Here is a 16,328-nt window from a genome sequence, read left to right as displayed (position 1 = left end):
ATAGCCTGGACAATGTGTGTAATATTTTGTTTTAATTTGCAAGGCAGTCTTGTTCGTTGTGGTTTGTACCACGGGTCATTTTCACTCCATTTACTCAGAGTAAAAAAATAACTTGCCTGAGGCAGTTCAAAAGTATCTACCTCTCTCTAGACTATGGCAAGACAATGAACTCAGCCTGAGAGTCCCTGGTACCCAGGTGGGCACTTGGTGACCTCTAATCTTGTCCATCAGACCATCGCAGACCATCTGAGGACAGAGCTGGGAAAATGACCATAAACTGCATTTAACCATAAAACAATGGGATAGGCATTGCTTTTTGCCCACCGAAAACCACTCTCCTCCTCTCACTGCCACAGTCCTAAGTGGTTCAGGTAAAGGGCAAAGATCATTTGGTTTCAGAGAAGGAAAACCCCTACCCCAGCTCCCAAGAATTGAATACAACCCAAACCAGTAACAGCCCTCTCATTCTCCTTGCCCAAAAGTTGGTCTAGGGCTGAAGAAGATGTAACCCAGGTCTGAAAAATAGGAGAGTGGAAATCTGCATGTGGGCAGAGACAGGGGGTTACAGGGAATCTTCCAGGAAGGACTTTCCTTAAACACAAAAAACAGAACTTCACACAGAGAGGGTTTGTAACCCATTCATTCCCCTTCCTTCTTTGCTTGCTTGTGACACTGGTATTAGGACACTATGCCTAGGGCCATGGCAGTCATCAGCCACCGGAGGAAAATAAGCCCCTAGTCCAACGTGCTGAAGATGGCAGGATGGAATGAGAAATGGGCTTCTGCTCTAAATGTTGATATTCACTCTACTTTGTTCTCAGGGCCTCCCATCCAGATGAGTTCTATTCTTATCCCATACATGGACTCTAATGTTTGGTCATTTCTTCTTGGGGCTCTCATCCTCTCCATGTACAAGCCTGCTGGGACTTGTAGAAAGTCTCCACAGCAAGAGAGAAAGGACTGAAGCTTTAGCACATCACCATTACCAAAGGTAGCACCGCAGTGCACTGTGGCCCAAAGCCAGGTACATACACTAGGCTAAAAAGAAGTATGTCCAAGAAAACAGTGATGAGACCTAAAATCACTTACTAACAAATAAGGCCTCTCACACAAAGGGCAGATTTACTATCACAAATGGCTACTCATGGAGTTTATTCTATGCAATTAAAAATGGCATTGATGAGGAATGAATCAGAGTCCCAAACAGCTTGCACAGCAGTAAATTTCTCCCATATTCTGCTAGCTCTCAATAGCTAAGGGGAGCCAGGAGTGGTAGGTGTACTGGTTCTGCCAGTGGGAGGATCAAGATTCAAATGATTTTGAGTTTCCTCTGTCATTATTATAATTATTCATAGTCTATCCCCATAGATAACAGAAGGGGACAGTAAAATTTTTAGAACATTACCTGCTTTGTAGGATCTTCCATGGAAACTGAGGGGGAGAAAGTTCAAATTTTAAAGTTCTGAAATTAATTTTCTGACCAAAAAGTAAAAAACAGCCTAAGATTAAAAAAAAATAAATATTAATATGAAGTACTGACGTTATCAGTCCTCTTCCTCACAACTGACAAATGAGTACCAGGATATTGAAGGATAGATGAAAAAGGATTCATAAAGCAAAGGGGAAACTTCATCCTCCCAAATGGCATGTTTCTCTAATCAAGTTCAAATCAATAAAAGTAAGCAAAGTTGGAGACAAAGATATAAAGGAGAAAGGGAAAAGACCTGTTGGTTACACGGTACCGTTAATGAGAACCAAAGCAGTAATGGACAAAGTCTTTTAGAAGAGATCAAAACCAAAGGCCACCCACCAGGTACTGAGCACCAGCGAGCATTACACACATTTTCTTAACTCAATAGGTTTAATCAAAGCCAAGAAATTAAGCAGGGATCAATGATACAAATGGAATGGAAAAAACCATTTTCATCATGAATCATCTTTACCTTGAGACGTGAGCCAGTGGAGAACCAAACCAATTAGAAGAGCATGACCAAGGATTTACAGCATTCATTCCATTCCAGACCTCTACCTTCCCAATTAACAGAGCACAAGGTTCAATACATTGTTAGTGAATCGGACAGGAACGATTGGGTCCAACCAAGACACAGAAACAGCTTCGCCCCCACTTTGCCCATTAGAACTTCTCAAACTGATGAGACCGAGCCAGCTAGAACCTGAGAAATGGATGGGCTGGGATCCTAGGGGATTACACAGGAGCAGGAGTATGCATTGCTCACCACCATCAAGGTGGAATGCTAAGCCTGGAAAGAGGCATTCACATAGAGTTGTTCTGCTCTCTAGAGTGGAAATGGGGATCACTGATGCCTGAAGCCACTAACCCCTGTAATGGCATCCATCCAAGTGCCAAAGTTATGAGTCCATCTGTCACTGTGACTTTTAGTATAGTTTATGAATTAGCAACCCATGAATCAGTCGTTTAGAAACCCAATTGAAAAAAAAAACTTCTGACCTTGGCAGGTGAAGAAAAAGGCAGTCAGGTATAAGCTAGTATCAAAGCATTCAAAAAGAGGACCCACCCTATAACCTTCAGTTGAACTTGGAAATACTAATTCACTCAAATAAGGCAAAAGAACATCATGTGTTTATGGTTTTGCCTGTGATTATTACATATAGTGAAAGCAGAACATGGGATTTGACATGGCCCTGCCACTTCTGTTGCTTTGCTGTGTTTCAGAACTACCTCCAAAGGTCTGGCTTTCCACATGCTACTGAGAAGCCTGGATAAACCAGGAGAACAGAGCACCCAAGTAGTCGATATAATTTCTGGTAGGATCCCAGAAGACCAGAGCCAAGTGACAGCTTTCAATTTCAACCATGTCTACCAGGAGTACATTTCTCACAAATGACTTTATGATAGCTTACTTACCTTCGCAGTAGGCAGAGTCTCCCTGGACAGAAATGTAGCCATTCTTGCACTCACAAGTAGCTTTTGTATTCCAGTTTTTACACTCTGAGTTTTCACCACATGTAGGTCCTTCTGCACAAAAGTTATGACCTAAAGAAGCAAATAAAATTTTACATTAGAACAAAAGACTTTCAAGTAATAAACCACGAATTATCTTTACTATTTTGTCACCATGCATGAAAACATACACTGGCAATATGCAAGGGTAGGCTAGGAAGGGGGTGGGAGAGTAGGAATGGGAAACTGGACTACCACATGCTTGAGATGTTTCTCTTTAATGCTTTTCAAAGTATGTTTGATCCAGGCTGACCCTGAATCCCCTTCCCACCACTTTCTTACATAACCAATCTTTTTATAATCGCCTTATTGTAAAACTTATGACTCACAGGAAATATGCAAAATGAATCTACATGAATATATAAAATGAACACGACCAGATTATCAGTACCCCTTGATTACATCTCCCCAAGTCCCCTCCCAGCCATCAAAGAGGACTATCCTGAATTTTGTGTTTATCACTCCCTTGCATGTTTTTATCATTTGCCATATATAGGTGCTTATTTCTAAATAGATCATTCAGTTTATGCCCATTTTGAACTCCACATGGAAGAAATTATATTTTACATATTCTCTATGGTGTATTTTCTATTCATCCCTGCTACTGTCTGTAGCTACAGTTTATTCGTCAATGCTGTATAATACTCTGTGGCATCAATATTCCACCATCTATCCATTATACTACAGATGAGCACTGGGGATATTTGCAGGTTTTGAATCACAAACAACGCGGCAAGAAACATCCCCGAGCAGGTTTCCCAGGGCATCCTTTTTAAACCGTGTGTTCCATATTTATTTTCCCAACATTCCTTTTTGAATCGCAGACATGGCTTCCAGGATAATTATTTTTCTCTCTCAAGTGCCCTTTACAAATTCCTTTAGTGAAGATAATTTGAAAGTGACTGTGCTCAGTCTTAATTTGTTTAAATGTCCTTTTGTATTCTTTAATTTTACTCCAGGGTAAGTTCATTTTTATTTCTTCTTCCTATGATTCCTTGGGATTTCTGAATCTAAAGATCAAATCTTTCATCAATTTGGAACATTCGCAGGGAGTGTCTCTTCAGAACCTCTCTTCACCATTTTCTCTATTCTCTCTTTTCAGAACTCCAATCAGATAAATGTTATTCCTTCTCAAGCTCTTCTCCATGCTACTCAGCCTTCCTTTCCTATTTCTACTCCCTTTTTCTCTCTGTACTGAATTCTGTGTAACTTCCAGACATATCTTTATTCTCTTTTGGCCTGGGTCATGGTCAGTTTCACTCATCAACAGCATTTTTATTTCACAGATTTTCTAGAATTCTTATTTTGTCTCCTTGGTCAAATCCCACAGTCCCTTTTTCATCTTTTAATTTCTTTTTATTTTTTTTGAAGAGCTTTTATTTTTTAACATTTATTTCAAAGAGAGAGACAGAATCCAAGTGGGGGAGGGGAAGAGAGAGAGGGAGACAGAATCTGAAGCAGGTTCCAAGGCTCTGAGCTGTCAGCACAGAGCCCAATGCAGGGTTTGAACTCATGGACCAGGATATCATGACCTGAACTGAAGTTGTACGCTTAACTGACTGAGCCACCCAGGTGCTGCTTAATTTCCTTTTTTAAAAAAGCACGAGACACGTTTGTCTTACATCAATAATTCCAGGATCTTCAGTTTTTGTACATCTGATTTTGTGGTTTGTGGTTTCGCTAAGTATTGTGCATGACTTGTTTTCAGTGATTCTTGTTTTCAGTGATTCCTCAGTTTGTGAGCACATATTTTTTTATAATTTAATCTGTGGGAATTGAGATTTGGGGTTTAAAATGGCATTTCTTCAGTGAAGGTTTGTGTTTGATTCCTTCAGGTTCCCAAAGGAACTATCAACCCAAGAACACTTTGTATTTTGCTTTGGGACATGATGATTGAGCCACACAGGTAGAATAAATTCAGGCCCTAAGCTTTCAGGAATGCAATCTTTTCTCCTCCATACCCCCTTATCTAGAGTCAAGACTGATAGATCAGTCTCCTTTTGCAAAGGAGGTTTCTCCTAGCCACCCAATGAGGATTCTCCCCTCAAGGTTCTTGATTTATGCATCTCACACAAGCCCCAGACTTTGTCTCCCATCTGTTGGCAGTGTCTATTAGAGGCAGATTCTACCACCAGGGATTAGACATTGCCCTCATGGCAAATCCCAACTCCAGCGTTCTTGCTTATCTCGATGGAATCACTTTTTTCAGTATTTCTGGTCTCTGATTTTTCCCCTTATTGCCAACTCCACCAAATTTGGGGAAATTTATGGTGCAGCGTTTTTAGGTGAACTAGGAGGAATATGTCATTCCTACCACAAAAGTTCAAATACAATAAGGTTATGAATGTGCTTTATCAACTTGAACTCAGTACATTTCAGTGAACTATATTGCTAGATCACATAATTGTGGTCTCATAGACAAGAATGGTTCTTGGAGGAAGGAGATTTCATTTCTAATACAGGTTCTGCAGCCACAAGCACAATAAATCACTTCACCTACCTAGACAGGTACACTGGGAAGGGACAACATCAGTGATTTTGAAACTATTGCTCAGAGCCTGGGGCACAAATGAGTGGTCAGGTAGGGCTCAAGTCCCCCACCCCGGATTCAACCAAAATAGCTCTGCTTTTATATTTTGCATATTTATCATGTGAACAATAGCTTCTGGCTTTAACCAAGATAAAACTCATTGAATTATATAAACTCCAAGCTTAAATCCTTTTGGTGATGGCATTCTGTTAACTTTTTTCTTCCTTTGAAACAGAATTTTAAAAGATACTATTATTAAATAATAAGATTCACACACCTACAATATAATATAATGCATGGCATTACACTTCCTAATACATGTGAATTAATGAGTTAAACTGGCTACTCCACGTAGCACACTTAGAACAATCCTTGGTACATACGAAGAGGTCAACAAATGTTAGCCACAAAGATGAGAAGGATTATGATAACGTTGACAACAACAACTACAGTTCAAAGTAACTTGGTAACAATGTTCGCCTCCACTTCTAGATAAGGAAGGAGAAGATTAAACTATTATCTAACTAGTAGATGGAGGATGGAGATGCCAGGGTTCTAAATTAGGTCTGGTGAACTCCAAGGCCCATGTACTTTTCACCATATCCTATATCCTCTCAGACAACAAAACTTCAGGATACGAAGTGAAAGATGTAGCTGTTCCTCAGGACGTCAGAGAGTGAATCCATAGATAGTATCAGACTCAGCCTCACTACTTATGACCTGTTAACTGCCCCAAACAAAATGAGAGCAAAAACTTAACTTGCTGGAAACCTACCACCTCTGTCAGTCAAAAACACTGCTACTACGGCTTTAAAGGCTTACAATAACCATTACAAATAAAAAGACTTGAGATTTTGCTACCAAAGGGACCATTTTCAGACATCTTAGCTCAGTGCCAGATAAAGGGGCTACACTTTCCTCCCCGTGTCAGAATTGATCAATAATTAAGTTGTCACATTTTCTTTCATTGTGAAGTTCGACCCAAGGTCACATGTGTATCCATTATGACATGTATTCTTTGTTTCTTTTCTCTTTTTTCCAGGAGACTGCAACTGTCCTTTTCCTTCTGCATGCATTTGACAGGCAGGAAAAAAGCCACTCAGACAATGTTGATATCCCAATGCATCTCTATCAAGCGCATGCCACGTCAATTCACAATGCAGAATGTTGGGTAAATTGTATTTTCAAGGACAATGAAGGGCCCATGGGACAAACCAACCTTAATGTCAAATCTACTTTGGCTGGACCTGACCACTGTGCCAAAAGCATGTGTTTAATTAATTAATCCAGGCTTCCTTTCAAGCAGTATTTATTCACTATCTGCTTGCCTTCCTGCAGGAGTGAATAATCAATATTTATGGGGCATCCATTTCTGTGGACTGAAGCACCCATGCAAGCTTCTGAGAGAAAAGTAAAGATGTTTGAGACATAGTCTCTGCCAGCAAGGAAATTACAAACTAAGGGGAGACAAGCCAAATACAGGGGTAGTATAAATACAAGGCAATCTATGTGAAGTGAGACGTGAATAGTACAAATAATCAGTGTTTCAGAGAAGGAGAAATCACTTCTAGATGATGCAAAACTTGACCTTGAGTTCATCCCAGGTAGAAACATGAGAAGGGGTGGGCACAAATCCTAGAAAAAGGAATGGGACTCCAACCCCATGAGGAAGAAGGATACAGTTGGAGAGTGTCAAATAATCTGGCAGAAATGTAATAATAATAATTAACACAAATGGTAGGCACTCAGCTAAGTGTTTTTACATGCATTATCCCATGTAATTCTATTAACAACCCTACGAAACTGAAATTATTATTTGTACTTTATAGATTCAGCAGATGGAGTTTGGAGAAGTTAATTATGGAAGGTACACAGAGCCAGAAGCCAGAGTCTGAGGCCAAGGTTATCCATTGCCATGTTATTTCACTGCCCTCCCCAAAGCAACAAATTCCTAAGCATTCCGACATCCAAAATATTAAGAAGATATCCTTTTGCACATGAAGACACAAATGGATTACAATTTAGGTTTCTTCTCATCCTCCATATATCTATTTTCTGTGAAGTAATTTCACGTATTTTTTTTAATGCTTGTTTATTTCTGAGAAGGGGGAAGGGCACAAAGAGAGGGGGACAGAGGATCTGAGCAGGCTCCATGCTGACAGCAGAGAGCCCTATGCAGGACTCAGACTCACAAACAATGAGATCATGACTTGACCTGAAGTCGGATGCTTAACTGACTGAGTTTACTTAACTGTCTGGGTTACTCAGTTACCCCAATACCAGACACCCCAATACCAAATATTTTTAACAAAATATCCTATCTTCAATCACACTAACATCTTCAAAGTCTAGGGTCTAGGTCTGATTTATTTCTCTCAACCAAAGTTACCCACACAAGGGTAACTGGATGGATGGCTTACAGATGGATGTCCACACAAAGTTACCCACACAAGGGTAAGTGGATGTCTGGCTGGACACACAGCCAGCCAGAAACATGGGAGGGTAAATTAATGAGTGAAGGAACAGAGAAATTAATCTATAGTGGCATTTAATGCCTCTACCCTCCTAACCAACTGGAAGGCAAATATGACTGGTTTGCTAGTTACCATTTTTCTTTCTTATAGAGGTATGAATTGCATCTTATAAAATTCACCTATTGTAGATACACCTTGATGATTTTTAATCAGTTTACACAGTTTTGCAGCCATGACCACAATCCAGTTTTAGGATACTTTCACCACTCCCAGCTGGACATCCTCATTCTTTAAACTCCACTCCAGGATCAGAGTTGGCTGACAAATCATAAATCCTCAATTCTCCACATTTCAGAATCCTTCTAAAGACTTTGTCTTTCTTATCTGATGTGTCTCCATACCATGACATTGGGATACAGATTCTTCCCTTCCTGGATATCAGTCTTCAGTTGCTACCTATAATCTCTTAACAAGCCCTCTAGCTAGCCCTTATATAATTTTTCCTTCAGCTGGTTATCAACATGGTCTGATGCATGAGACTACTCAAAGTTACCCTCTTCCTTAAATCTTTTTTTTTTTCAGAATTAGAAGCTGTGACCAGATTGTAGACTACACACACACAGCCCAATATTCAAGTTCTTTTACTTGACTTTTTTTAAAATATAATTTATTGTCAAATTGGCTTCCATAAAACACCCAGTGCTCATCCCAACGAGTGCCCTCCTCAATGTCCATCACCAACTTTCCTCTCTCCCCCACCCCCCCCCATCGACAGTTGGGGGAAAGTGGGTGATGAGCAATGAGGAGGGCACTCGTTGGGATGAGCATTGGGTGTTGTATGGAAGCCAATTTGACAATGCATAGGGGCACATGTACCCCAATGTTTATAGCAGTGCTTACTTGACTATTTTGAATAAGTGACTTGAGCCTCCAAAATTATTCTCCTATAATAGAAGCATATAGTGAGTTCTTTCGACTAGGACTGGCCCAAATACAGAGAACATCTTAATTACAAAAACTGCTATTTATTGACTTCTTCCAACATGCCAGACATAGTGCTAAGCATATTAAACACCTTACCTCACAAAACCCTTAACACTGCTAAAAATCACTATTATCCTCACTTCACACATTAGGAAAATGTGGTTGAGACTCACTTTTTTATCCAAGTTAACATAGACAGGATCATGATTTGACTCTGAAGTTCTTGTTAAGAACACTGAGGAAATAATTCTTATACAATTTCAATACTTGGAAGTTTAGACAACTAATGCTTACACTCAATGGATCTCAACCCTTCTATGTCTTACAAAATGTTTCTAAATAGGTCCACTTAGGACCCAACCCCAGATTCTGCCCATCCGTTCTTAGCAAAACTAAGTGTAGGTCAATGCCTGCACCCTATCATTTCTGGCACATGGTTGAGAATATCTACCCTTCCCTAGAAACAAGAATAAAGGCTCAGAGTCCTCTGTAAGGGCACAGGAAATAGCACTGACTATCCAGCATACCCCACTTTACAGGTTATCATAGCCAACAGCCACCTGACAATCCATCTGGATGTCCTCGCAGGCACTCATAGCTCCCCCAGCCAGAACTAAACTCTTGATCTTACTTCCCAAATCCAAGCTCCCAGACTCTCCATACCCATCTGCCACACCTTTATCCACCTAAACCAGAACACTGGGAATCATCTTTGTCCTGACCCCTCAAATACTGAACCTTCCCAAGTTCCTAATATGGCAAGAGTCTAAGTCACTTCAAACACTTAAATTTATATCATATCTAGGTACATGTGATATGGAACAAAGGAATCTATAAATATACAGAGAAGTACACCATGTTTCTCTGGATGCAAATATATGGCCAATTTCTCTAACACAATTCAATCTTTATCACTAGGTACAGAGTTGTGAAATTATAATAAAAGTATATGGTAATGCCACGTGTTGTTCTTCACGTGCTTTGCTATTAGGAAATATAAATTGAAAATACAGAGTCAATTTTTTAAAAGGTAGCTTTTTAAAAATTTTTTGAGGCTTATTTATTTTAGAGAAACAGAGACTGCACATAAGCAGGGAAAGGGCAAAGAGAGAGGAAGACACAGAATCTGAAGCAGGCTCCTGGCTCTGAGCTGTCAGCACAGAGCCTGACGCAGGGCTCGAACTCACTAACCGTGAGGTCATGACCTGAGCCAAAGTTGGACACTTAACCGACTGGGCCACCCAGGCACCCCCTGTGTCAATTTTTACAGACATCTTTTACATGTAATATAGTACATCCACCTAGATAAACCCACTGAAAAGATTTTCTTTTTTGAGAGTTCCACCTTTTAGGTTTAAACCACAAAACTACCAGCCCAAGCCTAAGTTGCTAATAATCAAAATCACCTCAACTTCCTTAACTTTAAAATATAAAGAGTAGAGAAAAAAATCATCAACAAAACCATCCTGGAATGAAACTTAGGGGAAATTTTTTAAACACCATGAAAATGAGACCCTGACACTTCTCAACAGTGGTGAGGGCTAGAGAGAAGAAAGAGAAGTTGCCTGCTCAGGTCAAGCTACAATTTACCACAGCTGTACATCACTGGGCAGAGAATCAATGTTCTAAAACTGGGTTGTGTTTATTAATTTTATGTTGTATGTATCTCCTGAACATAACATTTTCTCCTCCACAACAATAAGAAAAGTCCATTGTACTCCAAACTATTACCATCTCTCAAATAGACAGGACCTCATGTGCCTCCCTGTGCCCTTTTTGCCCAGTCACTAATCCATTTTATACACAAAGGGATCCTTTTAAAACACATATCTGAACGTGTCCTTCTCCCCCTTAAAAACCTTCCCAGGGCTTCCATTTTACTTGCGAGAAATACAAAATCTTTAACTTGGTCTCACAGCAACAAAGAAGGCCCTTTCTCTCTCTCCATCATTTCTCTCCAACCACATCAGTCTTTCTTTCAATTCTTCTACTGTTCCAACCTCTCCCAATTCAGAGTCTTTGTAAACTTGTTCCACCAACTCACAACACTCCTGCCAGAGTAATTTCTACTCAGTCTTTAAGTCCCAGCTTAACCACAAGCTCTTCAGAAAAGACTCCCTGGTCTCCCAAGTCTAAAGAAATCCCCATTATTTTCTTCCATACATCCTATTATTCTTGTTCATAGTAGTGATCACAATTACTGTATATTTATTTCTGTGTTTATTCAATGTTTACCTCCCCATTAGAAGCTCACTTCTTCAAAGGAAAGGACTATGAAAGATTGGTCACCTTGTGCCCATAGCAATATCCAACAGATTATAGGTCGTCAATAAATATTTGTTTAGTTAATGACTAAATCCTCTCAGTTCTCCAGAAGAATTAGAAGTATTTTAAAGACAAATATACCAAGGCTCAAAGATGTTAACTACCTCCTCCGTGGTTACATAGCTAAACGGTGATGGGTGAAATAGAGATATAAATCCAAATATGATTCTAACACCTGTCTCTCCACCCCACCCCACATGACTGCCCAGACATGATTTTAATCATCAAGGGACATTCCAGGAATGATAAGAGATCAGGACTCCACCAGCCATTAGCATTTTCGAATCCACGGCACACCTCGATTTTACCAAAAGAACAAACTTTGTTTCTTTCTCCAGGTCACACATTCCTTGACAACTTGCTGCCTGGACACTCTACGTCAGAAGTTAAACAACTTAATCACACAACAGAACATCAGCCCTCAACAAGATACTAATCTGAGTGAGACCTACTTGGAGCTCACGTTCAAATGGTGAACATGAGCAGATCCTCAGAGGAAGGCACATAATCTGCAGAAATCAGGTTCCAACGTTTACTCAAATACCTGTTTTAGTTCCCAGCAGAGGCACCATGCATTCATTTGACAAGTATTTATTGAGCACTTAGCAGGTGCCCAGGCACTGTGCTAGGCAATAGGCATAGAATTTAAAAAATGCTGTCAACAGCATAATGATGTTCTTAGTCATCTGACCCTCTAGCAAAAATGACCGATGCTGAGTATCAGATTAGAAGGAGATGATGTGATGGAGAACAAGGTGCTTCAAGAGCATATCACAGAGAAGGGTCATAACACAAGATCCGAAGCAATTTAAAGGCTGAGTGAAGCTGACCAAAGGATGGGAGTTCTAAACACATGAAGCCACATGTACCCATAATATGTTCAAGGAAATTAATGGAGTGACAGAAACCCTGAGGTCACATTTTTTTAGTTGGGAGTAATCGAAAATGTGGACTCTGCCTAGTGGCCCTGTATCTAGAACTCTGCTGTCAGTGAAAGACCATAACACCTGTCAAACAACTTGCTGTCTTTAAAGCCATTGGCCTTATCTGCATATGATAAACCCCACCTATTAAAAGGAGCCCCCACACATGCACTGCCACTCTCTAGATCCCACTCCATACCCTTTTATAATTTTACCAAAACCATCCACCCATCCTGCTTCACCTCTGGCTTCTACAACCAGTAACGGACAAGTACCTTTATGATCTGCTACTGTGACTTCTTCCACAATAAGGAACGAATAGGCCACCATCCTTGGGCAAGATGGTTTCTCTAACATAAAGTTGGATTCCACATACAGCACCTTTTTCTACCCTCAATCTCCTACCACTAATGTGCCCCCCAGCAGGTAGGCAAGTTGCCTCTGAAACGATGTACCTCAATGATGTAAAAATGCACTCTTAACTCAAATCCTAGAAAGCCAGTACCTCTCACATCACTGATGCCAAACCTTGGCAGTTATGTAGGGGCTAAGGTATACTAAGTACAGTATATTGCATGTGCCTCATTGGTATGGAATCTCTCCCCCCATGGACCAGCTAGGAGGGATATGGCCCAACTATATCCTATGACAATTGAACACCCACATGTACTCCACAACCAACACACACACCATAGAAGCCTGGACCCTATGGGGGTAAAGACATTCCTTTCTCCTTGTCCACAATGGACCCTTACAGGTTCTGTCTTAGAGAACAATCCATTTCCTCTGCAATAGTCGGCACTTAAGGGTCTATTTGTCCAAGGCAGCCTGACCTTAGTTTCAAGTCTTCTGTCTGGGACAACGTGCCCTCTTCCAGAGGCTCTGTGGGTCCCGATATACTGCAGCACTTCTGGGGCCACAGATGTCACAGACTCCAGAGACAGTACTCTTCAAATGCCCTCTGCTCCCAGCCTCAACGGTTAAACAGAGAGCCCTGTCTTTACGATCCACTTCAGCCCATGGCTGCAGGGATTTTGATCAGACTCCATCTACCAGTACACACAGAACCTGCCCCAGCTGCTAACTGCCAGTTCCTCCATTTAGGTGCTAGATGATGTACTCATCAAGAGCCTCTTTTGACCTCAAATACCCTAAAGTCCTCTCTCTAAAACCATTTCAATTACAAATTCTGCTGGAGACTAGAATGACGAGGAAGACCAGGGGGGAAAATCATACGATGCCAAGAGTGTGTGGGAGGATTTAATTGAGGGCATAAAATCTTAAATACTACAAATAATCTCAACTCATTTCAGTCCAGACCAGATGACAAGGCAAGTGAGCATGAATTAAAATTACAGATAAACACATTGGGAACAGATGTTGGCAAGAATTTTTTCCCCAACACCAAAAATCTTAAACATGCCACAAAAACCCTCCAAAGTCACTGGCAACCTTGAAGATACAATTAGAGCGAAATTATGAGGGGAATAAAACCCTGAGGTGTGTGTCAAGAATTCTGGAATGTGTCAAATGATCAGTGTCGTTTCCTGGAGCAACTGGAGGATGCACAGTCAAGGTTCGTAGCTTTTTGCCCCCCTTTAACTGAGACCACTGCCAATTCAGGGGCATGCTTTTTTCTGCTGAGGTTACATTCACACTTTTATTACTTCTTCCGGGCACAGGCATCGGTGTCACTCCGGGGCCCACTCCCCCTTCACCACCTTATGGGCTCACACTTTACGTGGTCAGGCTCCTGCTACAATCATTGCCTTAACGTCATGAGGAAGGTAAAGAAATTTCACACTGCCGGCACAAACTGTCCTGAAGCATCAGAGAGAAACTGCAACGGGGAACGGGGATGTTCTGGGTGGTACTGGATACCTTGGGACCTCAGCAATTGCAAAATGGCCTCTTCCTGCCAACGTCCATCACTTCGGGTCTTTTGGCAGGTATCTTCCCTAACTGTCCTATTGTCCCTTTCTTGGGGACATCCTGGGTGTACCAACAGCCATGTGGCTTTAACCACCAATTCAGCTGATTACCTTCATTTCCCTTTAAAGGGCCCTGGGATTCCTTACAGCATGTGGCATGGCCCAAGATTTATAGAGACAAAGTGCCACGCCCCTAGAGTCTGGATATCAGTTGTGTTGGTACAATGAACATCGTAAGTCAGTCCGAGCCTGTTACTCTTAACTCTACAGTCTTAGGTTTAATTCCCACAAAGAGAAAAACTCAGTGCAAATCTCTCTCCTGGATCAGTCAGGGGGTGGGGGGCAGAGGCAAAATGTGTAACCATATAAGAAAATAGGCATGACTCGAATAAAATGAGTTTCAGAATCATGTCACCAAGTTATAACTCGAGCGAAATGGTCAGAACTCAGCAAAATGGGTTCAACGTTATTTCCTATGTGAAATATACAGAGTCTATTGAATATCTGGTACTGAAAATCATTTCCTTCGAAGTCACTGACCTGACAGTGATAGAATTATTCTATGTGGTAAGAATGTATTTTCACCTACCTTATCTCCTACATTTAAAGAATTCATAAAATATAATCATTAAAACAAATGCAATTTTAAAAGTTAGAGCACTTTATGCATATCATATAGCCAGCCAACTGGGGTCAGAAAGCACAGAGCACTCTCTGTGCCTTCTCAAATTCCCAGTCTAAACCTCCTCAGGTAGGACGGCTCATCGGAGGCCTAATGAAGACAAACCTCAGAAAACTTCCATTCCCTAAACAGGCCCAAGGAAGATTGTGACTCAGATTGCTAAGGAATGATAAGCTCTCATGGGGTGATTTTCCTCAGACTAATGACCTGACATCAGACAGAGAGAGATGATAAATATGCTAATTGAAGGGCCTTCATGGAGGTATTGAGAGAGGCTACAACGATTTCAGTTTCTGTAATCAATAACAGCAGGGTGGCAGAAACCATACATACAGCTGAAATCACACCACTGTGGTCATCCCTGAAATACGCATCTCAGGTCATCAGAGGCCCGCCTCTCTGCTCACTTACTGCCTGCCCGTCAGGAGACAATTTCAATTCACAAAGCAAATGGTACAGCCTCTCCATATGCAGGGTAAAAATTACTTTACATAGAAATTGAGTGTTTTTCACCTTTTCATTACTTTCTGTTTTAGAGAGGGGAAAGGATGGTGGGGCGGGGAGTGGTGAAGAACTGAATAATATGCCTTAGAAGAGGCCCACTGGGCTTTGCATGTCTTGTCAGAACAGAAACGAACCAACCCCTCCTCTTCTTGCAAGACACAGGAAACACAGAGGAAAAGGTAAAAGACAACTATAAATCCAAGGAGAAAAATATTTCCCATGGTATTAGGAAAGACTATTATGCTACTTCTAAAGATGTTCTTGGGAAATAATTGGATTAAGAGATCTGGAATAAAATTCATGGAGAGCACAGTTTGAGACAGCAGACCTTAGAGGTCTCCTGAGTTGCCTTTTTGTCAACCACCATATAAATTTTGTGTTTTCATAATAAAGAGAATAACCCACTGCACAGGAAAATGCACCTTTTCTGATTCTCTGCTGTGCAGAGCAAGCCCCAGCATGTGGACCGGCGAGCAGGATGTTCTGGGCTCTGCTCTACTTGGGGTCAACAGAGGTCATGGTACAGAGTAAATGGTGCTGAAAAGGCCCTTTGTCTAACATAACGTTCTCTTCACTCCAGTGTCTGAACGCTGAGATGGGAGTCAAGAGGAGAAACCTAAGAAAATCCAGATATCCAAATGGGTCAATTCAACTCTTTCACCACCGTATCTTTCCTGAAGACATTCTCTCATTCCTATCAAAATGCAGAGTTGTCGAAAAGCATAAATAACCCTGTCTGATACAGACACCTCCGAAAGAACTATCAGCAAGCAGCCCCCTCCCAACAAAGCCGGTAGTTTCCCGCCTCAGAAAGCAGCAGATAGGAGAAGGAAGAAAAGCCCCGATTTCACAAATTGGTCCTAGCTATGATCTAATCTAGGAAGTGTTACTCCTGCCTCCCACTTTTCCCTCAAAGCCATGTCAGGTTTGGTCAAAGCCACCAGGTTGCAGCAATGGGGCCTTGAATGAGTCTATTTTTCAATGAGAGGTCA

At 41.1% G+C, this 16,328-nt stretch overlaps 1 protein-coding gene across 3 annotated transcripts in view; it reads right to left on the bottom strand.

Moving 5' to 3' along the window:
- Positions 1-16,328, bottom strand: part of NELL1 (neural EGFL like 1) — an 896,605-nt gene that overhangs the window by 656,130 nt on the left and 224,147 nt on the right. For all 3 annotated transcript variants that reach the window (XM_047071414.1, XM_047071415.1, XM_047071416.1), the window contains one exon: positions 2,888-3,016. In XM_047071414.1, coding sequence (XP_046927370.1) covers positions 2,888-3,016 — 129 coding nt within the window. The remainder of the gene's footprint in view (positions 1-2,887; positions 3,017-16,328) is intronic.

Source organism: Lynx rufus, unplaced genomic scaffold (genome assembly GCF_022079265.1).
Source record: "Lynx rufus isolate CCGP_SWC_20201006 ecotype Redwood Valley unplaced genomic scaffold, mLynRuf1.p SCAF_9, whole genome shotgun sequence".
In the NCBI taxonomy this organism is placed as follows: domain Eukaryota; kingdom Metazoa; phylum Chordata; class Mammalia; order Carnivora; family Felidae; genus Lynx; species Lynx rufus.
Note: the sequence above shows the minus strand (reverse complement) of the source record. Positions and strands in the feature narration are given on the sequence as shown.